Here is a 26,522-nt window from a genome sequence, read left to right as displayed (position 1 = left end):
GATGGGTCCTGAATAATATGAGAGAGGCAGTAGGGTGTAGCGGTTGGAGCATTGGCCTCTGGCCTAGGAGAGACCAGGGTTCGAATCCCCAACTGGCCATGGAGCTCACTGAGCCAGACCCTGTCTCCCTCACAGGGTTGTTGTGGGAACTAAAATAAGCTGGGGGGGGGAGAGAACCATGGAGAAAAAGGCAAGATAGAAATGCATAAAATAATAAATAACCCGTTTGTCTCATGTGCAGAAAATGAGTTTAGCCAAAAGGGGCTCTGCCAGATCCTTTGGGGGGCCTGGGCAGCCCCGTTTGTGATCCCCCCCAGGAAACAAATTTTTCCTCTGCGTCATCAGCCACAGTCCACACACTTATTGTTTCCATGGAGAGCCTAAGGATGAGGCTGGCAAGTACAGTGGTGCCTCGTAAGACGAAAAGAATCCGTTCTGTGATTCTCTTCGTCTAGCGGTTTTTTCGTCTTGCGAAGCAAGCCCATTGAAGGATTAGCGGATTAGCGCTATTAGCGGCTTTTAGAGGCTTATCTGCTGATCGGATCAGCTGATAAGCGGCTTAGCGGCTTAGAAAGGGGGGGGAGGGAAAAAACCCGCAGGAACTTGCAAGACATTGTTGTCTTGCGAAGCAAGCCCATAGGAAATTTGTTTTGCGAAGCACCTCCAAAGCGGAAAACTCTTTCGTCTAGTGAGTTTTCCGTCTTGCGAGGCATTCGTCTTGCAGGGCACCACTGTAAAGGGAAACATGGACAACGGGCAGCCGGATGGCGGGACGAAAGAGGCAGAGGAAGGAGGGACGGTTTTCTTGACTTACTTTTGGAGCGAGGAACTGCGAGGACTTGTTCACCACCCACTTTGGCAAAGAACCTGAGGAGGGGAGAAGAGTTTTTAGAGTGCGACACAGCCCCGTACCCCAAGGAGAAGAAAACACCCACCTGAAAAAGTTGTACAAAATGCAGGCGGGAAGGAAACACAGTCCCTGGAGTCTTGGCCCCGACATACCGTATTTTTCCGTGTATAAGACAAGGTTTACTAAAAAAGTATGGTAAATTTTTGGGGTCGTCTTAGACACGGATAGTGGAGAGGCAGGATGGGGTATTGGCGGCTGCTGTGATCAGTGTATTTTCTTGTGATTGGCAGGTGCGGCAAGGTCCACTGGCGATTTTCTGCTGCTGCAAATGGGTGGGCGATTGGGGCTTCCTTTTGGCGAACCTGCAGGATTGGTTGACGTGTGTGCGATTGGCTGTGGTCGTCTTGTGGGTGAGCAATTTTCGGCAACCACCCCCCAAAAAGCTCAACAACACTCCCCCCCATTTCTCAATTTGGTGTCCCAAAAAACAGGGGGCGTGTTATACATAGAAAAATACAGTATGTGGTTTTCAACCCCAGGCTTGCAAACCAAAATCCCAAAGCAATGGACACCTTGCCCCCAAATCTCATAAAATGGTTTTTCTGCACCCTCCCAAAATATCTGGAACAATGACTCTCCTTCCTTGGAGGTTTTTAAGCAGAAGATTGATGGGCATCTGTCAAGGATTATTTAGTTGGGATTCCTGCATTGCAGGGGGTTGGACTAGATGACTACATGGGGACCCTTCTGACTCTACAATTCTGTGGTTCTATGAATGGCAGAGCAGACCCTCCAAGTGTCCTGATTTTCCAGGGACAGTCCCAGAATTACGGAAGCCGTCCCCATTTCTGATTTGATCCTGGAATGTCCCCCTTTCCCTTCACCAGGGAAATGTTGGAGGGGAATGGAATAGGACGCCCCTTTCCCCCCCGGAGAAATGTTGGAGGGGACGGGAGAGCCTGGGTGATGGATCTGGCTAGCAGCCTGTCTAATCTAGAGTCCTGGCCCCACAGTGACCAAACACTTATCTCCCGCTTGGACTACTGCAATGCACTCTATGTGGGGCTACCTTTGAAGGGGACCAGGAAACTGCAATTAATCCAGAATGCAGCAGCTAGACTGGGGACTGGGAGCGGCCGCCAGGACCACATAACAACCGTCTTGAAAGACCTACATTGGCTCCCAGTACGTCTCCCGGCACAATTCAAAGTGTTGGTGCTGACCTTGAAAGCCCTAAACGGCCTCAAAGGCCCAGTATACCTGAAGGAGCGTCTCCACCCCCATCTTTCAGCCTGGACACGGAGGTCCAGCGCCGAGAGCCTTTTGGCGGTTCCCGCCCTGCGAGAAGTGAGGTTACAGGGAACCAGGCAGAGGGCCTTCTCGGTAGTGGCACCCACCCTGTGGAACGCCCTCCCACCAGATGTCAAAGAGAAAAACAACTACCAGACTTTTAGAAGACATCTGAAGGCAGCCCTGTTTAGGGAAGCTTTTAATATTTAGTGCTGTGTTGTTTTTAACACTCAATGCAGAGCCACCCAGAGTGGCTGGAGAAACTCAACCAGATGGGCAGGGTATAAATAATAAATTATTATTACTATTATTATTATTATTATTATTATTATTATTATTATTATTATTATTACTATTATTATTATTATTATTAACAGATGACCATGATGGGAAGCCCTGAAGCAAAAGAACATAAGACGAGCCAAGCTGCTTGACGGACAAGGAGGGTCTTCCTTGCGTATTGAGGGTCCCTTGCGCCCCTGGCAAGGAGCGGTACTGGTGCGCGCACACCCACCCACCCCAAATCACCTTTCTGCCACAGTGCAAGAAGGACAGGGAGCTTCTCCTTCATATGATCTGGCCCTGATGCTTCGCCACACACACGGATATGCCATACATTCCATACTACGATAGGCAGTGATATTTTTCCAGAGAACTCGCCACCAACGCCTCCCTTGTTCTCTTAGAACAGGCACCCCCAAACTTGGCCTTCCAGCTGTTTTGGGACTACAGTTCCCATCATCCCTGATCACTGCTCCTGTTAGCTAGGGATGATGGGAGTTGTAGTCCCAAAACATCTGGAGGGCCGAGTTTGGGGGTGCCTGTCTTAGAATGACAATGGCACCCACCCGGGAGCGGCTGGATCTGAGTTATGGCGAGTTCCAGCTGGAAAAAAGGCCCGATGATAGGTGATTTTTGCATGCACACCTGGCAGAGGCTGGTTTCGCCAACCCCTCGGTACGCCTCTGCCTAAGTAACTCACTGTGACTTGAACCTGCCCGTGTAGCTTCTACATTCTGAGCCTGCAGCAAAGGAAAATGGATTGTCTCCATCAGCATCTATGGGGCAGCCCTCCAGATACAGTGGTACCTTGGGTTAAGAACTTAATTCGTTCTGGAGGTCCGTTCTTAACCTGAAATGGTTCTTAACCTGAAGCACCACTTCAGCTCATGGGGCCTCCCGCTGCCGCCGCACTGCCGGAGCACGATTTCTGTTCTCATCCTGAAGCAAAGTTCTTAACCTGAGGTACTATTTCTGGGTTAGCAGAGTCTGTAACCTGAAGCATATGTAACCTTAAGCGTCTGTAACCCGAGGTACCACTGTACAGTCATACCTTGGGTAACAGCCACTTCAGGTTGCATTTTTTTCGGGTTGCGGGCCACCAAAACACAGAAGTACTGGAACAGATTACTTCCGGGTTTCGGCGGCTGCGCATGCGCAGAAGTGGCGAATTGCAACCCGCACATGCACAGACGTGGGTTGTGAACGCTGCGGGTTGCGAACGTGCAACCTGCATGGATCACGTTTGCAACCCGAGCGTCCACTGTATTGGAAGGTGGCTCTCATATCACCTCTTAAATGTCTCTTCTTCTCCAAGCGAATAAGCAAATTCAGGATGAAGAGGAGAGGGCTATCGAAGGCTACTAGCCAGAATGGCTGTGATCTGCTTCCACAGTTAGAGGCAGCGATGTTTCTGAATGCCAGTTGCTGGAAACTGCAGGGAGGGAAGAGGGGTCTTGTGTTCGAATCCTGTCGGTTTCCCTTTAGGGCATCTGATTGGCCACTGTGAGTACAGGATGCTGGACGAGAAGGGTCACTGGCCGGATCCTGCAGCAGGCTCTGCTTCTGTTCTTATGGTCCTCAGTGTCCTTCACCTTTCCCAAAGATTCATCTTCTCCAGAGCTGGCAGAAATCCTCTGCACAGCTGGAGTTTGTGCTTAAAGGACTAAAAAAAGGATAACTCCCAAATCTGCCCAGCTTTAGTGCCTGCAAACTCCCCGCGTCAATCGCCGGCGCTCAGCAAATTCCGCGCTGCCGAGCGGCACAGGGGCTCCGCTGCAGAGACGCCGTTCTCTTGGCAGCCTGGACGGACTCCAAGGTCAGAACTAGAGAAGGGCCTTTACAGGCTCAGCCACGGCTGATTAGGGGCAAAGCTGGAGAGGAGAAGATTTAATGGGTGGCCGAGACTGCAGAGAATGAGAGTCTGCTGGCTCCCCTTCCTCCTCTCCCTGCTTTGCTAAAAATAGGCTGAATAATTCTGCAACAACCATCCCTAAACCCTGACCATAAATTATGCAATATTTCTTGCATAATTGGAGCTTTGTCAATTGCATCCATTGATGGGAGATTCGGGACAGAATTAAAAAAGGACTTTTTCACGCAGCGCATAGTCAAACTGTGGAGGCAGTGATGGCCACTAACCTGAATGGCTTTAAAAGAGAGTTGGACAAATTCATGGAGGAGAATTCATCCAAGATCAGAGGAAGCAGAGTATCAGAGGGTTCATTCGCACTTACCATTCATCCCACCCTTTTCAGGTCTTCATTTCCCCAGTCTGTATCCAAATGCTTTTTTTCTTTCTGCTGCTTTCCCCAGTAAAACCCAATATTCACCCCTGAATCAGAACCAACGGCAATTTGGGTTTCCCGCAGATTGCTGATTCAGGAGTAAACAGCAGGGTTTTTTTGCAGAGAAAGGTGTGTGGGGAAAAATTTACTCGAACGCAGCAGACCTGGAAAGATTACACCTGTGCCTGGAAATGCAGAGCAAAGCTAAGTGTGGCTGAGCCCTGAATCCCAGTTGCTGGAAACCAAAGGAGGGGAGAGTTGCTCTTGCGTTCAAGTTCTCCTTGCTATGCCCCGCAGAGGACCTTAAGGTCCATGAAGAACCATAGTTTAGAGGTCCCAGGGCCCTAAGGAAGTCAGACTATCCTCCCCCAGGGCCAGGGCCTTCTCGGTGATGGCTCCGACCTGGTGGAATGCTCTGCCCCAGGAGACCAGGGCCCTGCAGGATTTAACCTCCTAACCTCTGTAAGACAGAGCTATTCCGCCTGGCCTTTAATTCGAATTCAGCCTGATCTTTTATTTCCCTTCCCTTCTCTTTCCTCCCCCTCCCCTTTTATGAAGATCACCCGCTCTGAGACCCCACAGCTAATTCTCCCCTGGCCTCCTCGCTGGCCCAAGTAGGACCAATTCAGCCAGCTAGCCCTGGGGATTATCTAATTGAATTTTGAATTTTATTGTTATTCATGTTTTTATACTGTATTTTATGCTGCTTTTATAATGAAGTGTTTTAAAGTGTTTTAAATTTGTTGTTAGCCGCCCTGAGCCTGGTTTTTGAACCGGGAAGGGCGGGGTATAAAAAAAAATAAAAATTATTATTATTATTTTTTATTTCCCACAAGCATCCGGTCCACCCCTTGAGAACAGGATGGTGGACTAGATGGGCTATGGGCCTGATCCAGCAACCTCTTCTCATTTTCTTATGCATGCATGTGCATTCTTGCAGAGAGAAAGAACTCTATGATTTTTATCCAACTTTATTGTCCGGGAGCAAGGAAGAAGCTTGGATGAGCAATATTTCAAAATAAGAAGTTGTGTCACTGTTAATAGTGAGCCAGTACGCCGCTGCCCAAGAAATTGTGGCTCTTCATGGACCTTACCTTTGGGGTCTACCTGGGCCAGGTAGGTGAGGCTACAGTTCTTTTCTCCTTTCCCCTGGATCAGGTAACCAGTTTTAATGGAGACGGCCCTCACCATGTCTTTCCTAGGAGGGTATTTCTGGAAAAGGCAAAAAGAAAAAAGACTGGTGAAATTGAAACTCTGCTATAAGCCAGCCAGGACGGCCATCTGTGCAGCTCCCAAATTGCCAGCAAGGAGCGCCCTCCTCTCTCCAAATCTGGAGTTAATTTAGGGGAAAGATGTGCTTCTTGGGGGTGGGGGGCTGTTGTTGGTGCTGACCTTGAAAGCCCTAAACAGCCTCGGTCCAGTAGACCTGAAGGAGCATCTCCACCCCCATCGTTCAGCCCGGACACGGAGGTCCAGCGCCGAGGGCCTTCTGGCGGTTCCCTCCCTGCGAGAAGCAAAGCTACACGGAACCAAGCAGAGGGCCTTCTCGGTGGTGGCACCCACCCTGTGGAACGCCCTCCCACCAGATGTCAAGGAAATAAACATCTACCTGACTTTTAGAAGACATCTGAAGGCAGCCCTGTTTAGGGAAGCTTTTAACGTTTGATTTTTTTATTCTGTTTTTAGTGTTCTGTTGGACGCCGCCCAGAGTGGCTGGGGAAAGCCAGCCAGATGGGCGGGGTATAAATAATAAATTATTATTATTATATTAGACCTCCCTGCGGGAGTTGTATGGGGTGCTGAGGGCGGGGGGATCCCAATTGCTGGAAACCATGGGAGGCAAGAGGACTCTTGCTCTCATGTTTTTCTCCCTGGTTTCCCGAAGACAGGATCCGATGGATGGAGTGGACCAGACCAAGAGTGGGTCGAAGGGTGAAGAAGAAGGGAGCTCATCTGGGAGAAGGGAAACACTGGTCCTAAACATCTGCTGCCTTCTGGGGTATCTTTGGGAGAAGAAAAGGAGAAAGGAGGAAACCCTACACAAATGTGGAGTGGGGTCCCTAAGGCGGTTGGATGGCAGACCTCAGCAAGGCCAAGAGGGAGGTCTTTGTTAGGGTGTGAAACCTAAGACGCTGGCAAGTTAGCAATGTCATGTGACTTTAAGTAGTCAAGCTCGTTAAGTTGCTCAGTATATAAAGAGTGTTTGTTTTCTCTGCGTGGTGTGTGGGGCGTGAAGCAAAAATGTCCGAAAGCTCCGGAGGTGTTTCTGTTATCTTTCTGCAATAAACCTGTCTTTGGAAAGACAGGCATCTCTGTGTCGTTATTTTATTGCTGCTGAGACTCTGAAGCTTGTACTGCAACAAGAATCTCTGCACTGGACTTAATTAATGCTCTGCAAAGAGAGCTGTTGCTGGTGGCGCAGCGGAAGCATTTACTGGACCAGTACACAAACTCTCTTAGTCTTGCCATCTGCGCAGTCCAGGACCGCCATACATACTGCCTGGGCTTGCACCCCGGGGAGGTGAAATGGGTGTTTTGTGTCGCCCATAAGAGTTTCTTAGATTTCCACATGTGCCTCCCCAACAGGACATCAAAATGGGCTCCTGATTCAATATAACATGGTGCCGTTTTCACCCTGATCTGCTGGTGCAAAACAGCTCACAGCTTAAAAAAACCACAACTGTGCTGTCTGGGGCTGCTGGGAAGTGTAGTCCAAAGCAGCTGGAGACTGCCAGGTTAGAGATGCTCTGTTTGGACATTTAAAAAAACTGCCTCTTCTCACTCAGACGTTGACTAAGCAAAGTTGTGGTTCTGGGCAAGGTATTATTTATAGGTATATGATATCATGGTCTGGGATCCAGAATTGTGTTTAGCTTTTTTAATGAGGTGCCCATTTCTGAACTGCAGACTTACATTTTAAACATTTTATAACAACCATCCCAAAACGGCGGTCTGTCTATTTGGGAGAGGGCAGGCGATGGTGAGAAAATGTCACTGGGGAAAAGCCTCTGGCTGAGAGGACCCAACTTCTGTCTCTCGGTGTATTCAGAGCAGAATCTCCTCCAGACATTCCCTGAAACCCCCTGAATTTGGTTCTTCAGTTCCTTTTCAGGTTTTTAAGGGGTCCACTGGAGGGTCAGGGTAAAAAATTGAATTGCATTATATTAATTTAGGAGCCCCCAACCTTTTTTAAGGGCTGGGGGCACATGTGAAAATTTAAGGAAGAGTCGTGGGCACCCCAAAATGCCCATTTCACAGAAGAAACCCTGGCAACGCTCAGAACTCCCCAACCCAAAAATGGTTGAAATGCTGAGACCCAGTGGCGTAGCGTGGGTTGTCAGCACCCGGGGCAAGGCAAGTAATTTGCGCCCCCTAGCCCGTGGATTTGCGCCCCCTAACCCTAACCCCCAGATGTTGCGCCCGGTGCTGCCGGGCCCCCCTGCACCCCCCACGCTATGCCACTGCTGAGACCCAAAGAAAATAAAACAGAGAGAAAAGCAACCCCCCCCCAAACCACAAACACACACACACAGGCAACCCCTCTGACGAATAACAATGGGAGAAAGGCCCTTTGCAGATGCCGGGGGGGGGGAGTCTTAGGGCACCATGGTGTCCCCGGGGTGCCCCGTTCAGGACCCCAGTATTAAATCATCCTAAAGGGAAATCCTTCCTGTTTAGCTTTTCCTATAACAGGCATGCCACTTGCTGCAAGCTCAACCCCAGAATTTCTGCTGCACCTAAAACTCTAGCGCATGTGTAAGAGGTAAAGGACCCCTGGACAGTTAAGTCCAGTCAAAGGCGACTATGGGGTTCTGGCACTCATCTTGCTTTCAGCCCAAGATAGCTGGCATTTGTCCACAAACAGCTATCTGAGCCATGTGGGCAGCAGGACTAAACCACTTCTGGTGCAACGGAACACTGTGATGGAAACCAGAGCGCATGGAAACGCCTTTTAGATTCCTGCTGCAGTGGTACCTACTTATTTACTTGCCCTGCTCTGCTTTCGAACTGCTAAGTTGGCAGGAGCCAGGACCAAACAATGGGAACTCGCTTCATTGCGGGGGTTCGAACTGCCGACTTTCTGTTTGGCAAGCCCAAGAGGCTCAGTGGTTTAGATCACCTGCATCTGTGTATAGAACACCATCCATGCGCACCCCACCTCCTCGCTCCCCCCTCCAGAAAAAGCCTGTCGCTCACGGGATGTTTGACGGAGTAGTTCATGATGATGAAGTCGTTGCCCATGGGGAGCCAGGAGCGCAAGGTGATGACGTCTCGGTTCTTCAAGGGTTTGGGGCATTTCCCTGCGAAAAAGCGGGGGGAGCGGAGAGGGAAGGTCATCTCAGGAGAAGCAAACAGACATCCTGGCTTGCAACTAACAACTCTCACCCCGCTCCCTGCAGCAAATCTATTGTGTATTTATAACTCCACACCAAAAAATTATATGCCTCTCGGTTGTGTAGAGAAAAATCCCTCAAAGCGGCTTAGGGCAGGAAAAAAGTATCAAGGTTAAAACTAAAAACAAATAAAGCAATTGCTCTTTTTTTATAAAACGACAAGAACAACACAGCGATAAACTAAAAACACACCAGCATTCTGAACTTCTAGACAGGCTTGCCCAAAGGAGAATGCCTTTAGCACATGCCAAAACTGCAGGGAAGGCGCCTGGCGGATTTCACTAGGTAGGGAGTTTCCAAAGTGCGTCTGAATGCGTGCAGATTAAACTTGCAGGGGAAGCTTCCAGGTTAGTTTGCTGCTGGGGTGCCAACTTGAATAAAATATTGAGGGGGCCCAGGGTCAGTCCCACCCCTCCTAATCCATTCCATGACGCAGTGGACACACATCATTTGAATGATGTGGGGGCCCAGCCTAGGGTTACCAGATGTACCTGGTTCCTGGGGACACTCCCTGGATTTGCAAATCTGTCCCGGGACAAATTCCATTCCCGGAATGTCCCCAGATTTGCAAATCTGTACCCAGAAAACATGGCCGTGGCAGCCTCAGGTCTGGCTGGCTTCAGGAGCTGCTCGCTGCTGTGGCGCACGCCATTTTCCTTGCCAGAACTTCTGGGTGCCACGGCAGCGGGCAGCTCCTGAAGCCAGCCAGAGCCAACTGTGCTACCAGGCTGGCTCCGGGCTGCTGACTGCCGCTGCTGCAGCCACTGCTGAAGGGGAACCGGGGATATCCGGCGGTACAGATCTCCTGCCCCCTTCGTTTTGACTGATTGGGGGAGGCTCGGGAGTTGTGGGCGGGTGGCCATTGCCCAGTTTTTAAAAAACTCTGTGCATTTATGTTTCACAGGGTGCGAAAGAAGGGCTTTGCACCTTTATACAATGTGTGCTTGGGCCCAGGGTCTTTTGCCTCACCATCCCCACTCCTGACTCTCTGTTGTTACTCAGCTTCAAAGAAAAAAAGTGTCCCCGGATTCATTGAAAAAAATCTGGTAACCATAGACCACTCCCTCAAATATTTTATGGGGGGGGGCAAAGCCTGCAGGCCCCTAGAAATTGGCACCTATGGGTTGCTGCAGCATAAAGGGCAGACGTTTGACGTTGCCACAGAAGAGTAAAGTTAAATGTCCCATGCCTTAAGGGTGATGTGCTGGCAGAGGCACTGCAGCCATAAGGCCACAATCCAGAATCCAGTGCCCTCTGAGCATGCAAAGCTTCCTTAGGTGGCTGTCAGCATCACCCAAAGGTGTGGGAGGGAAGCAAGGCACCCCCCCCCGAGACTGAACAGAAGAGGCTGCTAGCTAGTAAGCCATTAACAGCCCTCTCCTCCGGGGGTGACCAGAACATGGCTGCAGTTTCAGGAGGGACCCCTAGATTTGGCTCTGCTGGCCTGGCAGCCTCCAGACCTTTGGGGCTGCAACTCCCAGCAACCTAGCAAGCACAGCTGGGCTGTTTTGGGGAAGGCAAAAACATCTGGGCAAAAACATCTGGGCAACTGATGGCTCAACCGGTGGCAGCCTGCCTTTCCAAACCAGGGACCCCCAGACGATTTGGGCCGCAGCTCCCAAGAGTCTCAGCCAACAGGAGCTGCAGTTCCAAACATCTGGAATGCCCCTCTTTGGCGGAGGTTTCCTTAGACAATAGCCGCCCGCCCAACCTCCCCCAGCGTCTCACAGGAGTAGTATCCCACGTCGGCGTTGACCGTCAGCTTGCCGATGTCGAAGGTCTCAATGACGTTTGTGTCCCACTTTTTCCTGTACTCGATGTCGTGCAGGACGTCATAGAGGGTTTCTGCCGCGACATCCTTGCACTCTATCCTGCACTGGAGAGAAACAGGGCGTCAGAAACCCAACAGCAGCCCAAACTCCGGCACTAATGTCCGCCGGACCCCTTTTAAGCTGGAGTAGGGAACCCTTGGGCCGTGTAGGAATATGCTTTTTACGGAGTCGGAGCCATCGGTCCACCTGGATCAGTGTGGTCGGCACTGACCGGAAGAGGCTCTTCACAGTTCCAGGCAGGGGGTCTCTTTCCCAACCCTGGATGGCAGGGACCGGGCCGGATGCTGGAAGACCCCCCAAGTCCCCCATTTTTCCAGGGACAGCCCAGGATTTACGGAAGTTGTCTTGGATTCTTATTTGACCCCAGAGTGTCCCACTTTTCCTTAGGACGTCCCGATTTTCATGGGAGAAATGTTGGAGGGGATGGAATAGGACGCCCCTACTTTCACGGGAGAAATGTTGGAGGGAATGAAATAGGACGCCCCTATTTTCACAGGAGAAATGTTGGAGGGGATGAAATAGGACGCCCCTACTTTCACGGGAGAAATGTTGGAGGGAATGAAATAGGACGCCCCTATTTTCACGGGAGAAATGTTGGAGGGGATGGAATAGGACGCCCCTATTTTCACGGGAGAAATGTTGGAGGGAATGAAATAGGACGCCCCTATTTTCACGGGAGAAATGTTGGAGGGGATGGAGTTATCTGAACCCTGAGCTGTCTGAAGGCAGCCCTGTATAGGAAAGTTTCAAAATGTTTTATTTTGTTTTAATCTATGTTGGAAGCCGCCTAGAGCGGCTGGGATAACCCAGTCATTTGAGTCTGGCAAAAATTGCAAAATTGTTGTTGCTGTTGTTGAATAGGATGTCCCTATTCTGTGCCAGCCAGGAGGCGGGAGTTGGAGGCAGGAGAAGTTTCGGAGCTGGGGGGATGGGCTGGAGGATGAGGAAGAAGAGGAGGAAGAGGCAGGCCAGGCAAGTGAAGGGCCAAGGGCTTCGGCTCCTCTCTTGCATGGCTGTCTCCCAGAACCAGGAGGGGGCTGAAAAGGGAAGAGCAGAGGCATCTTCAATGCGGGCATAGTCTCCGACTACATGTGCGCAGCCTGTTGGGGGAAGGTATGTCAACTGGTGGAGGGGGGTGGGCTTCATGGAACACAGACCTGGGAACAACCCGTCTTGAGAAGATATTTCACGAGCTAGCAGCATTCAAAGGGCAGAGCTGAAACGACACCCACCCATATATATACTGCCTCCAGCATACGCAAATGTCTGGCTCATTCAAGGCTATGCAGAACCTTTATTCTCAATCCGCTGGTGAATGCTCTTGTTTTTCTAAATTTTTATTATTTGTAAATGGGGAAGGAAGATCCCCGTATTAATGACACACATAACCCCCCTTGAAAAGTGTTTCCTGTCTTAGAGCTGAAATGCCTGAAAGTCCCATTTTGAAAGAAGTGTTTCACTTTCAGAGCTGCCAAAGTTTGCAGCATCCATTTGCAGAATAATCTTCCCTCTAAATAACCGACTGCCAACGTTTAAATAAATCTGCATTTCAACATCTCAATAAGGTTGCCTCAGAAGCCTTGTTGAAGATAGTTAGGAGAATTTTTTTAATTGCGTAAGAGAAACATCTGGAAATATACATAAAATAATCCCACCCTAATCACAATGTTTATCGATAATTATAGGCACACTTCAGTTATTGTTTCCATGACCATGATAACAGTGCAAGCCTACACAATCCTGCACATGGCTACTCAAAAGTAAGTCCCCCCAAGATCAATGGAATTTACTCTCAAGTAAATTAGCCAGGATTGCAGCCTCACTGTCAACAAGTTGAAATGCTCCCCTTCATTGTTGTTCCAATAATTTAATAAGCCAAAGCCAATTATCACAGTAACGGATTATGTCTTCTTCCTTTAGTTACAGCGTAATTTATCCATAATTGCATATTCATATAATTTGCTTTTTCATTCCTTAATTGGGGAAATTACATTCCTCTCCAAACGTCTTGAGCTAAAAAGCTTTCATGTAAACAAAACAAGGCAAATTCTGATTTACAGCTCTTGCAACATTTTATACTGTTGATGTGAACCTTATCTTAATTATTGTTTGCTGCTTGGGGGTTGGGGCGCTTGCGTGGCCAAAAGGCAGGCTAAGGAAATACGAAGGAAAAAATGAAATTTGCAGCTTAATAGAGAGAAGCTCCCTCTTATAAGAAGAGCCAATTGCAAGATTCGAACGCAGGACCAAATTAGCCTCAGCTCCCCCATCACACACAAACACAACACACAGTCCAATTTTAATTATATCTACACTCAAAGATTTAAAACGGGCTCTCAATGGAAAAATCAAATAGGCACCACGGATCAGACAAAAGATTTCTACAAAGTGCTACAACGTTAGGAAATTCAAGTGCTTTCAGCCTCAAATGATCAGAAATTTAACTTCTGCAATGCAATTTTGTTTCCTCCTCAGAGGCGTATTTCAACACAGTCTCTGCTTTCGCCCAGAGATAAAGATTGTTGTTCAGGAGGCACAGGGAGAGCCCTGCTGGGTCAGACTAGACCAGAGGCTTATCTAGTGCAACTTCCTGTTCCAGAAACTCACAAGCAGGACACGAGTGCGAGTCACGCTCCCTACATCCAGGGCAGATAAAAGAAAGAAAGGATTTCTTCACGCAGCCACGGAGAGCCCTCTCCTCCTCCCAGAATCTGTCTGATCCTCTTTCAAAGCCATCTAGGTTGGTAGCCACCCCTGTGGCAGGGAGTTCCACAGGATAACTATGTGCCATGTAAGGACCTATTTCCATTGCTCTGTCCTGAATGTTACTCCATTCAATTGCCATCCCTGTGACCCGACTACCCTAAGGAGAGAAGCAGAGCCTGGCTCCGGGGTCAGGGGGGCAAAGAGCTCCTCATCTGCCCCCCCCGACCTCTTCAAAGAGAACTCAGCCAACCAGGTGCCCCCGTGGGAAATCGCTCTCTCCCCTCCGGTGGTTTCCAGAAACTGGGACTCAGAAGCCCTGCTGCCTCCGAGGTGGAGACAGAGAGAATAGCCATTGTGGCAAATCTCTATGAATTGCAGAATTCTCTTTTAAAAGCATCCCAGGCAGTGACTATCCCCTCCTGTGGCAGTGAGTTCCACTGTTTAACTGTGTTGTTGGTGGAGAATTAAAAACGGCTTTTGCTGCAACACAGTGACCCCTCTGGAAATCTTCAGGGACCTGACTTTTTTTCATTTAAAATGCATCTCTGGGTTATTGTGGGGCGTAGGCATTCATTCTTTTTTTCTTTTCTTTCCCCAAAATATAGTCCGTCCCCCCACAAGGTCTGAGGGACAGTGGACCAGCCCCCTGCTGAAAAGGTTTGGTGACCCCTGGTCTGATTCTTTTTCAAAGCCAGCTGCGTTGGTGGCCATCACTGCCTCCTGTGGCAAGGAGTTCCACAGCTTAATTATGTGCCTGAAGAAGGGCTTTGTTTTTCCCGTCCTGAATCTTCCAACCTTCAGTTTCCTTGGAAGCCCATGAGTTCTAGTGATATGAGAGACGGAGAAAAACTGCTCCCTATACACTTTCTCTCGGCCAGGCATCATTTTATAAACTTCTATCATGTTACCTCTTCCTCGACGTTTCTCTCAACTAAAGAGTCCCAAACGCGGCAATCTTTCTTGGTTGGGGAGTTTCCTCACAGGGGAGGAAATCGCTGCATCTCCTCAATCATTTGGGTTGCTCTTTTCGGAAACTTTTCCAATTCTGCAATATCCTTTCTGTGTGAGGCAGCACCTTTTCTGAGAGCGACCAAAATGCCGCAGGAGTTTTGCAAGCTCCTGAGTTCTCCAGAGCTCTCGATTGGGCAAGATGTTGCACAAAGCCAGGGGGTGCAGGGGGGGGGTGTCTGTGCATGTAAAAAAGCCTGGATGTTGTAGCCATGAGGTGGGCTTGTAGACTCAGCTCCAAGGTGGAGATTGTAAACTAAGCCCCTCTCAGGAGCCGAGATTATCAGGTTGCACGCCTGGGATTCTGGGATAAAAGAACCCTCCACCTTCAAGTGTCTGGCTTGTAACCCAGAACTGTCTCAAACTGTAAAGGAAACTCAGAGCTTCCTAAGGCAGGCAAAGAGCAGATTTAAAGAGAAACACGGCGGTCTTTAACTCAGCAAAACCAGGGACTGATTTTGTAGGCAGAACTAGGCAAAAAGAGTCAATGTAAGCCAAACAGTAAAGTATTATCTATTGGTTGGAAGGGATGCAGCACTTTAAAAAATTAAATGCAAAGTTCAGCTTCAGGTGATGAGAAATCACCATTCTGTGGTTGCCAACAAAGAACCGGCCGGGAGAGAATTTGCTGGCATCCGTCCGTCTCGGGAGACAGTGGAGAAGTGCTCCTTTGGGGGTGAAGGCACACTGTTGGACACCTGCAGCACCTGCTGTGGCTGTAGAGACGGATAGGGGAGAGAGATGTTTTGTTGCAGCTGGGGCAGAGGAAGGCGTCCGGTTGTGCTGTTGCAGATGCACCCGGGCATTTCTCCTCTCTCCTCCCAGAGGTCATTCCTCCTCTGGTCACTGCTATAGATGCACAACCTGACTGTCTCCAGGCACTGCAGTCGTCCGCAAGGGATTCCCACAGGGCTGGGTTGGTGTTGCCAGCCCCTATGGCATGTTTGCAGACATCTTCGTAGTGCAGAGTTAGTCTGCCAACTGGTTTGGCACCTGAAGCCAGCACCCTGTAGAGAACATCCCCGGGGACCCTGCCATCTTCTGTTCTGTGGACATGACCAAGTCAGTGTAGACATTGCAGAGACAGCAGTGTGAATAGCCTGGGAATGTGGGCTGAAGAGAGTGCATCTTCGAAACTGTCCTGCGACGCCCAAAACCTTCCTGATGCAACACATGTGGGAGGCATCAGGCTGGACGCTCTAGCAAAGAAAGCCCTTTCCTGAACTGGTCTCCAAACTGTTTTGTTTTTTTAATAGGCACTTTCCCCCACCTACGGTGGGACTGACCACAAGGATTCAAATTCTGGACAATGGTTTGCCAAGAAATGACCAAAATCCCTCAAAACGCCCCATTCCAACCTCATTGCAGCTTTGCTTGTTATGAAAGGTTTCAGCTGCCAAAACCTCATACAGTCATACCTCGGGTTACAGACGCTTCAGGTTGCGTTTTTTCGGGTTACGGACCGCCAAAATCCGGAAGTACCGAAATGGGTTACTTCCGGGTTTCGGCGGCTGCACATGCGCAGAAGCGCTAAATCGCGCTTTGCATGTGCACAGAAGTGCCGAATTGCAATCCGCCTGTGCACAGACGCGCAGCTGCGGGTTGCGGACGTGCCTCCTGCACGGATCACGTTCGCGACCCGAGCGTCCACTGTATTCCCCCAAAATGAATGCAGGATTTGCAACTTCTGTTTTGTTATGAAAAATATGTGGAGTTTAGCATTAGCTGGGGGGGAAATAACTCATAAGTTACATGTTACCAAACAGTGGCAGAGGAAGCCGCTCGGGCGCCCGGGGGTGGCACGGGCTGAGGGTGGGACAAGCAGCGCATGGGGCAACGCGCACAGTGGAGCCTCCAGAGTCTGCCTGCCTCCTCCCACTCAGCCGCTCTATAGCTGAGACGGAGGCAGCGGGCAGACTGTTTGGGCAGTGCAGAGGCTGCGCGCGTCCATGCCACCACATCTCTCCTAGGAGAGACACTTGGCTCGGGCACACTGCAGGCCCCGTGGTGAGTGCCACCCAGCATTTTGTCACACACACACACACACCCCAGTGGTGACACCCGGGCCGGCCCCCCCACACCACACACACCCTTCCTCTGCCCCTGTTACCAAAGGCTCAGAGGACCTCAGAAGATGATGTTTGGTGGAATTTTATCTCATGTGCAACAAATTTAGAGACACAGGCCTTTCTCCCTACAGTGAAACATGAAAACTGGCTTCCTTAATGGCCTTAAGTACTTCCCCATCCATCATATTCAGTCTCACTCAGATATACTGTGCTGGTTTTTTGTACTTCCGCTCTTTTGATTTGGGCCGCCTCAGCAACTTTTGGGGTGTCCTGGTTTTTACCTTTTGAAATACAGCAACCCTGCTTTTGATTGTATTGACTTGTTTGGTTTATTTCAGGAACTTGGAGATCAATGGGCAATTGAGGGCCAAATATTCCCCACTGAATATTCAGCAAACAGGATGAGGCTGCAAAAATGGAGTTTTGGCACCCAAACCTGAAGATGATGAGAATTTTGAACATCCCTTGTTTTCTCCTCCCTGCAGCCCCAGCACACACACACACACACACACACAAACGGCTCCTTTTGCAAAAGCACACTGCCTGTCAGATGCCGGCAATCGTGGCAAAGTGGGTCTGTGGATCCATTTCCAGGCTCTCTCATTATTAATCAGGCCTATCATTTTTGCCGGCTTACAAGCCGAGCCTCTAAATATTTCATCAGCCACCCGGAGTCGTTTCTCGCCGCCCGCCCGCCAGAAGACTGCCGAACAAAGGAGGCTGCGTCTCAACCCAGGAATCCGCGGGACGGAAAGGTCTGTAGCCCCGAAACCTGATGCGCAACACCAATACCCACAAAGAGCCCCACTCCTCCTCCTGGACCCACGGCAGCGCTTGGCTTTCAAGGGGGCCTTTTGTGAAGGGGATGAATTGCACAGACCTGCCATTGTGCCCATTTCAAAGGCGCAGGGGCTCGTTTTTCCACTGCACCAAGTGGAACTGGAGAAGCGCTTTTTGCACAAGGGAGGCACAAACAGCAGTGAAAAAAGCTAGGGGGGTCAGATATTGGGGGGGGGGTTGACAAGGCTGGGTGCAAAGGCAGGGCAAGGAGCAGGAAAGGCACCAGACATCCTGCTATGCATTGCAGGTTGGGGGGTTGGACTAGATGACCGCTGGGGTCTCTCCCAGTCCTATAGTTCTATGATTCTATGGCCCAGGTCCAGACCTACACCCTGGCTGGCTCCTCTTGCCCATTTTAAGATAATAAGAAGAGCCGGCTGGATCAGGCCAATGGCCCAAGTATCCCAGCATCCTCTTCTCCCAGGGGCCGACCAGATTCTCCCATGGGAAACCAACAATCAGGATTCGAACACAAGACCCCTCTCCCCTCCTGCGGTTTCCAGCAACTGGGATTCTGAAACACAGCTGCCTCTGTGATAGGAATTATGTTAAATGTTCATAAATGTACCATAGATCAGCACAGGAAGACCGACCTGAAACCATTTTTGATTCCCAAACTGACCAAATGTTTTCTCTGCAAGGTCAAAGGAAAATGGAAAAGCCTCCCCATTGTCTCTTCATTCACAAATCCTGTCTTAAGGGTATGTCTGTGTATGAATAGGGTGAGCCTGTGACCTGGCTCAGGAACTAAGTATTTGTCATTACAAAAGACTGGCCAGGCTCCCCAGGTCATCCAATCCACAGGTAAGCTGCCAGACAGGAGGTAAACAATGCACTCAGATTTCTGCTGTAGACCACCTTTTCTGTGATGTATCTATGATGTTTCTGAGGGTTGTTTTGGACTCCAAGGCGGGCAATTTAAAATGTCTATAGAAGGCCTTGCGCGCCATTGTTCTGGGTTCCTCCTCCTTTCCTGCGTGTGAGGGGATCACCCTGTTGCAACAGATCAATAAAGATCAGGCTTACTAGCTGCTTTGCTTCTCAATATTCTCTGGTTGGCCTCTGTTATTTTCTCCTACCAATAGGGAACCTATGTAAGGACTCTATATGGGCTCTTGGGCGCCCCATAAGGGGGGGAAAGGGCAGATTTTTGTTTACAACACCTCCAACTTCGGAGACAGAGAACAGACATCCTGGCTAGTAGCCATCAATAGCCCTCTACGCGAATTAGCCAAATCCTCTTTTTAAGCTATCCGAGACTTAACAATGTCCCACTGAGGACAGTCAGCACTCACACTGGATGGTTATGGGATGGATTCTGCCTTCCCACAGTCTTCGCTAGGGATCGGCGGCTGCCACAAAGGGATCCTGCAAATACGTGGAGAACCCAAAGAGGTCTGACTCAGCGGCAGGTTCTGGCGGGCTGGTTCAAACCCAGCCCACCTGAGTAAAACTTCCCAAGCAAGCGCTGATAATATGATGTTTGCCTTCTTATCTCCAACTTGGAATGCCCCCCACTTCCTCCTCAGGTGGGGCCCCGGCAGATGGCCCACCCCAAAATAGCATCAATATGGCTCCAGGAGCGACTGTTGACTCTCGACTGTGAAATATCAGCAACTGAAACCCATTGACATAAGATGCGAAATGGGGATATAAATACTTGGAGAATGCTCAGCAAATTTTCAGCCGTATGCGTGGGGGGGGGGATAACTTCGGGAGAAGAAAGGCTCAGGAAGAAACCCTACAGAGGTGTCCAAACTTTTTTCAAAGAGGGCCAGATTTGATGAAGTGAAGGGCCCTTGAGGCCGTCCAAAGGGCCGACCAAAGTTGTTCACCTTTTTTCAGAATTGAAGTTGTTGAGGTTTTTTTTAGGATTTTACCCCAGGAAATAAACTGCCACAGGGGCCAGATTAAACTGACCGGCGGGCCGGATTAGGCCCCTGAAATGGACTTTGGACATGCCTGCCCCACCCAAATCTGGAGTGGAGTCCCTAAGGCGGTTGGATGGCACCTTATACAGTGGTACCTCGGGTTAAGCACTTAATTCGTTCCGGAGGTCCGTTTTTAACCTGAAACTGTTCTTAACCTGAAGCACCACTTTAGCTAATGGGGCCTCCTGCTGCTGCCGCACCGCACAAGTTCTGTTCTCATCCTGAAGCAAAGTTCTTAACCCGAGGTACAATTTCTGGGTTAGCGGCGTCTGTAACCTGAAGTGTCTGTAACCCGAGGTACCACTGTACTGCCTCCTTCGGGCAACGCCAAGCTGGTGCCAAACGTCTTGCACAAACAGAAGCAATCTTTGACATCAACGTTGTTTGGCATCGAATCTTTAGAATTTATGGGAGAAAATCCATCTGAGCACTTTCCGCAGATATATACACAGAGAGAGAGAGTTTTAATTAGGCCAGAGGTTTCCAACCTTTTTGAGTCCCTGGCTCCCTCGACCAACTACATTCTGTCTGCGGCACCCCTGTGGGGCTCAGAACCCCACTTATGTCCCCCCTTGCCCGCAGAGCTGGCAGCCCCTCACCCCTTTTCGAGCACCCTCCCTTGTGGAGCGTTCCCTCACCTTCCTCTCCTCTCCCCTCTCTTTGGGAGTCCTCTGGGCAGCTGCAACTGCAGCCCCTGTTCTCTGAGCTGCCCCGCACCCTGCCCCAAAGAGAGGTGCCTTCTCACACTGCCCCACAGGGGCCTAGGAATGACCCCCTGGCCTGCCCCAGAGGCACCATTCGCCTGCAGAGCTTGTAGGCAGGGCTGCTGCAACAGACAGTTGTGCAAGGCTTTGGGAGGCAGAGTCCTGAGAGGGCATCAGAAGAGGGAGGGAAGGAAAGAGGGACAGAGGCCAGTGTTGCCCGCAGCACCCCTGACCATCATTCCAGGCACCCCAGGGTGCCACAGCACGCTGGCTGAAAACCACTGAGGCTCCCAGGAATCTCTAAGCTGCACCCCAGCATTATCCACTAGATGGCAGCACTATAGATTTTATGAGAGCAGATCTAGTGACACAGAATAAATTGGTACCTATAAGAACAGAGTGCATCTGCGTAGGCAAACTAAGGCCAGGTGGTTGGATCCGGCCCAATCCCCGTCTAAATCCGGCCTGTGGACAGTCCGGGAATCAGCGTGTTTTTACATAAGTAGAATGTGTCCTTTTATTTAAAATGCATCTCTGGGTTATTTGTGGGGCAGAGGAATTCGTTATTTCCCCAAAAAAAATATAGTCCAGCCCCCCCCCACAAGGTCTGAGGGACAGTGGACCAGCCCCCTGCTGAAAAGGTTTGCTGACCCCTGATCTAAAGCACCACTGAATTATTATCATCATCATCATTATTATTATTATTATCCGACATGATGTGCTAAGTAACTGTAGGACTGGAAGAGGACCGGGGGCTCCCCTCCGATGTCTCACTTCCACAGTGGCACACAATTTCCCTTGGTGCCCCTCAGCCTTCCCTCACCTGGGGCATTCCAGATGCTTTTGAACTACAACTTCCATCATCCCCAGTTTGCTCGCGGCTTCTGGGAGCACAGCTGAAGCTGAGTGCTACAAACACAGACACCCTCAGATTATCAAAAATGTAACTTCTGCAGTGCACCCCCCCCCCTCCGCTAGCAGGCAACCTAGCAGTTCGAAAGCATGCCAAAAAGTGCAAGTAGATAAATAGGTACCACTCCAGCGGGAAGGTAAATGGCGTTTCCGTGAACTGCTCTGGTTCGCCAGAAGCGGCTTAGTCCTGCTGGCCACATGACCTGGAAGCTGTACACTGGCTCCCTCGGCCAATAAAGCGAGATGTGCACCGCAACCCCACAGTCGGCCACAAGTGGACCTAATGGTCAGGGGTCCTTTACCTTTTTTAGCAGGCATAGTTTGACACCTCTTGATTTCACACAAAGATAAAATCTGTCAGATAAAATGTGTGGTTAACTAAAAGTAAGAAAAGCCCCTCTGGGTCAGACAACAGGGGCATCTAGCCTGGCATCCTGCTCCCCTGGGCTGGCCACAGGATGCTGGCCTGATCCAGCAGGCGCTTAGGCCGCTTTCGAGACCCAGCCATCCTGTCTGCCCACGGTCTCCGCAGCAGCGAGGCCCCTAGGGGTCCCCACGGCTGCCTTTGAAGCCAGACCCGGCTTCTCCGTGCCAATTAGGCCGCCAAGGAAGCAGGAATACATTTCCATCAATTTACATTTTGCTATTTGATCTCATCTGGGAAGCACTCCCTTTGATCCCCGGGAAAAAGCCAGCCGCTCTCCTCTCCGCCAAGGAACCGATTGGCGCGATGCGTGCTCAAAACACTCGACAGCTTATCTGCCATTACGCCGAATAAAAGCAAACCTCTATTTTCCTGGCTGGCTCCTGAAACTCATCTGGGGATAACCTGCGCTTGTTTCGCGGGAGACGGAGAGATTACGCCACGGATCCTGCAGCGCCTCTTGCCCTCCCCAAGGAGAGGGGCACAGCTTTGGCTCCAGCAAGCCATCTGCACGCCCTCGTCACTCCAATTCAACACATTTCTTCACTTCCTTGACTGAGCCGGACGCTAAGCTCCTTGAAGGCACAAATCTCCCTCTTTTCCAGATATCTTTGGAAACACTCGGTCCTGCTGCACCAAAAGGTGCACTCCGGAGATTTTACTTTTCTGGACTAAGCGGCACAGGATTGTTCTCTTGCCAGCACGCGCACAAATTGTAGGGGGAAAGTGAATTTTGCAGAAGCTGGGAGGACACCGTACTGATTTCAGTCTCACAACTGAAACGCTCATGGATTAGAAAAGCAAAGGTTTTGTGCAGCCTTAAGACGACAAACCCCACATTCGAAAACTACAATATTTTTTACTCCATAAGACGCACCTTTTTCTTCCTAAAATGTAAGGGGAAATGTCTGTGTGTCTTATGGAGCGAATGTGCAGTCGATCGCTGGCTCCCTTTCCGGCCTCTTGCTCAGGCCTCCATTTTTGAATGTTCTGCAGACGGAGGCTGTTTGTTTCCCCAGCGACAGGGGACTGGCTGATTAGATTATCTGTCTGGAAACTGTAGAAACGGCTCCCTTTCCTTTCCTAAAGAAGCTGCAGAATTGTGAGTTGAACCCCATAAAAACAGGATTTTTTTCCTTTGCTAAGTAAGCTCAACAACTTTGAGCTGATCCTCAAAAAAACGGGGTTTTCCCCCTTTCCTCCTCTAAAACATAGGTGCGTCTTATGGTCAGGTGCATCTTAAGGAGCAAAAAATATGGTAGATCCCTCGATTGAGAACATAAGAGCCTGCTGGATCAGGCTAGTCCAGTATCCTGTGCTTGCAGTGGCCAACCGGATGCCCCCGTGGGGAACCCCCAGGAAGGATCCGTGCGCAAGAGCAACTCTTTCCTGCTGTGGTTTCCAACAACTGGCATTTGGAAGCATTGATGCCTCTGACCGTGGCGGCAGGGCAGAGCAATTGTGGCCAGGAGGCATGGACAGCCCTCTCTTACTCCTTTGGGTGATTCCCTCCCTGCGAGAAGCCAAGTTACAGGGAACCAGGCAGAGGGCCTTCTGGGTGGTGGCACCCGCCCTGTGGAACGCCCTCCCACCAGATGTCAAGGAAATAAACAGCTATCTGACTTTTAGAAGACATCTGAAAGTAGCCCTGTTTAGGGAAGTTATTAATGTTTGATGTTTTATCGCTTGATTATTATTTTTATTAATATTAATATTCTATTGGGAGCCGCCCAGAGTGGCTGGGGAAACCCAACCAGATGGGCGGGGTATAAATGATAAATTATTATTATTATTATTATTATTATTATTATTATCATCATCATCATCATCATCATCATCATCATCATCATCTTTATTTTTTATTCTTTTTCATTAAGCCCTTTGTTGAATAGTCACAATGCTTTTAGGTTGGATACTGTATACAGGTTCTTGGGAACGGTTCTAGCAATACCGTCTCAGTTCTTTGGAGAAAACAACTACCTTGTGGGGCTCTGCTCACCGAACCAGCTAACTCTCCTGTTTCCGTGTCCCATTAACCACACAGACTGTCTTCATGCTTTCTGGTGCAGATAAGGTTGTTCATTTCACACTCCACAACCAGCTTCCCATCTGCTCTTCGTCTTTTTGTTGCCATCTCTTTTCTCATCCCATTTCTGCAACTGATCGAATGTCCCATCGTCTAACACCACAACGCTCTTTATTTTCCTGTCATCTGTGGTGGTCTCATCAAACTCTCCCTCCCCCCTTTGAAGGAAATCTCAGTGTTTCTTAAATTGCTTTCTCTTTTGATGCTTATAACGTCTCCATTGTGACTGACAATCATGTTGGGCATGGCAACACCAGCCATCTTCCTGGTGGCAAAGTCAGCGCCAAGTTCTTTCAGATAGTCATCAAATTTTTCAGTGGAAACCGGCTTCCAAGTTCCCAAAAACTGTTCCCACATGATGTAGGATTAACTAAGCCTCCTGAAGAACTTCTTACAAGTTCGACTAAGCACCACAAAGAGCACAGCACCTCATGGTCATCTACTTAATGGCTTCCACTGAGCCTCTTCGGAAGGTCAGCGGTTCGAATCCCCGCAACAGGTAGTGTCCGACTCTTCGTGACCCCATGGACCAGAGCATGCCAGGCACTCCTGTCTTCCACTGCCTCCCGCGGTTTGGTCAAACTGATGCTGGTAGCTTGGAGAACACTGTCCAACCATCTCATCCTCTGTCATCCCCTTCTCCTTGCGCCCTCCATCTTTCCCAACATCAGGGTCTTTTCCAGGGGGTCTTCTCTTCTCATGAGGTGGCCAAAGTCTTGGAGCCTCAGCTTCACGATCTGTCCTTCCCGTGAGCACTCAGGGGCTGATTTCCTTCAGGTTTGATCTTCTTGCAGTCCATGGGACTCTCAAGAGTCTCCTCCAGCACCAGAATTCAAAAGCATCCATTCTTCAGCGATCAGCCTTCTTTATGGTCCAGCTCTCACTTCCATACATCACTACTGGGAAAACCAGAGCTCGTGGCTACCTCTGACTGTTTTTGCTGCCACACAGGGGCCAGGGTGCGGGAGAAAGAGAGGGAGAAATTGCAGCTCTGCTAGCCATGTCATCAAGGCCGGACCGCAGGTCTCCCGAAATACTTAGCTGGCATCGCTGAGCAAGGAAGAGAGAGCCGTTTTTAGCCTCTGACGTAAAGTCAACCAGTAAGTGCACTTTAGGGCAATTACATGGCTTTCAAATCGAAACGAGTGCCTGGAGTATCCCAAAGAGGGTAAGAGGATATCTTGCCTGTTTCTCTGCGCTGCTGACGCCGCTGCAATCATAACAGCAGCAGCCTTTGGTTCTCTCAGTTGCCATCCCTGTGACCCGACGACCCGAAGAAGAATCTGGTTCAGCGCCCTGTACTCAGAGGGGCCAACCGGGGACCTCTTTGGGAAGCCCAGAGGCTGCACCCGAGTGCGAAAGCATCTGACAGAGTGGTGCAGAGCTAACAACTTGCTCATAAATACAAGGAAGACAAAGGAGCTTGTGGTGGACTTCAGGAGACAGAAGAGCAACGTCCAGCCACTTTTGATTGATGGGGTCTGTGTGGAGAGGGTAACAATGTTCAGATTTCTGGGCATTGAATTACAAGAGGATCTGTCCTGGAGTGTCAACACAAGGGGGCTTGTGAAGAAGGCGCAGCAGAGACTGTACTTTTTGAGAATACTAAGGAAAAACCATCTTCCGCAGAAACTGCTGCTTGCCTTCTATCACTGTGCCATTGAGAGCGTACTCACTTATGGCTTATGTGTGTGGTACGGAAGCTGTACTACCCAGGACAGGATGGGGTTGTGCAGGGTTGTTAAGGCAGCAGAGAGCATTGTTAGCTGCCCACTCTCCACCTTAGAGCAGATTTATGCCACAAGGTGCCATAGGAAGGCACTGGACATCGCATCCTGGTCACTGTCTCTTCGAGCTCTTGCCGTCGGGACGATGAAGACAAGAATGAGTCGTCTTAAGAACAGCTTCTTCTCCAGAGCGATCTCGGCCCTGAATGGGAAGCCTGGACTTTGAAAGTCATCTAATCCAGTGTTTCCCAACCGGTGTTCCGCGGCACACGAGTGTGCCGTGAGACGTTGCCTCGTGTGCCGCGAGATGCCTGGAGGGAAGCGGGCGAGTCGGGCGGCGAGAGGCGGGGCGGCGGCGGCGAGGAGAGGCCGCGCCTCCTGCTGCTGCCTGGCGCTCCTCCTCGCAGCCGGCAGCGCTGCCTGGGCGCCTCCGCGCGACTCTGCCTCGCTGGGTTTGGTCTCCCAGCAGAGACGGGTCACACGCGCCCCTCCCTCCCTCCCTCAGCCTGCGCGGAGGGAGAGCCAGAGAGAGGCATCGCTCCTGCGCGGCGGGAGAGGGAGCAGCCGGAGCGATGCCCCAAACGAAGGCATGGGACCGGAGGGGAAATCCTCTCCGAGGAGGATTGAGCGCAGCTGAGAGAAGCCTTTCGAGGAGCTGCCGTGTCCCCTGGAAACCCCCTTCCCAGCTCTGCCTGCCTGCCTGCCCAAAGCTTGGAGGTTCCCCGGCAAGGGGGAGGGAAAAAACTTTCACTTTTGTGCGTCCCTCCCGGCGTGACGCTGCGCGCTGACGTCACGGGGCGGGGCTTTAATGGTGGTGTGCCGCGAGATTTTTTTTCAGTACACAGGTGTGCCGTTGCCCAAAAACGTTTGGGAATCACTGATCTAATCTCCCTTGCTGTATTATATTGTATTGTTTAATTAGTGTTTTTATGGAGCAGTCAAGTAATTTCGTTGTCCCCGAAGGGGGCAATGACAATAAAGATATTCTTATTCTCTTATTCTCTTATCTCTCCCCTCCTGTGGTTTCCAAAAACTGGTTTTCGGCAAGTACAGAGGCCGAGCTGGACCATGATGACTGGTGGTTAGATCTCGCATGCAGGCTTCCCACTGGGGCAACTGGTTCACCACGGTGGGACTAGGATTCTGGACGAGAGGAGCCCCCGTGGGCCTGATCCAGGAGCC

At 50.2% G+C, this 26,522-nt stretch overlaps 1 protein-coding gene across 2 annotated transcripts in view; it reads right to left on the bottom strand.

The window, feature by feature from the left end:
• STARD10 (StAR related lipid transfer domain containing 10) overlaps window positions 1-26,522 on the bottom strand; it is a 55,382-nt gene that overhangs the window by 4,732 nt on the left and 24,128 nt on the right. The window contains exons 2-6 of one of the 2 annotated variants that reach the window (XM_082219581.1): window positions 10,830-10,977; window positions 8,905-9,008; window positions 5,802-5,919; window positions 746-867; window positions 33-411 (exon numbers count right to left, since the gene is read on the bottom strand). In XM_082219581.1, coding sequence (XP_082075707.1) covers window positions 361-411; window positions 746-867; window positions 5,802-5,919; window positions 8,905-9,008; window positions 10,830-10,977 — 543 coding nt within the window. In that variant the 3' untranslated portion in view covers window positions 33-360. Of the gene's footprint in view, window positions 1-32; window positions 412-745; window positions 868-5,801; window positions 5,920-8,904; window positions 9,009-10,829; window positions 10,978-26,522 lie in introns of those variants that run through there. The other variant, XM_082219580.1, reaches the window with a different exon arrangement.

Source organism: Podarcis vaucheri (genome assembly GCF_965113315.1).
Source record: "Podarcis vaucheri genome assembly, chromosome: 4".
Lineage (NCBI taxonomy): Eukaryota > Metazoa > Chordata > Lepidosauria > Squamata > Lacertidae > Podarcis > Podarcis vaucheri.
The sequence above is the reverse complement of the archived record's forward strand: the minus strand, read 5'-3'. Positions and strand labels throughout refer to the sequence as shown.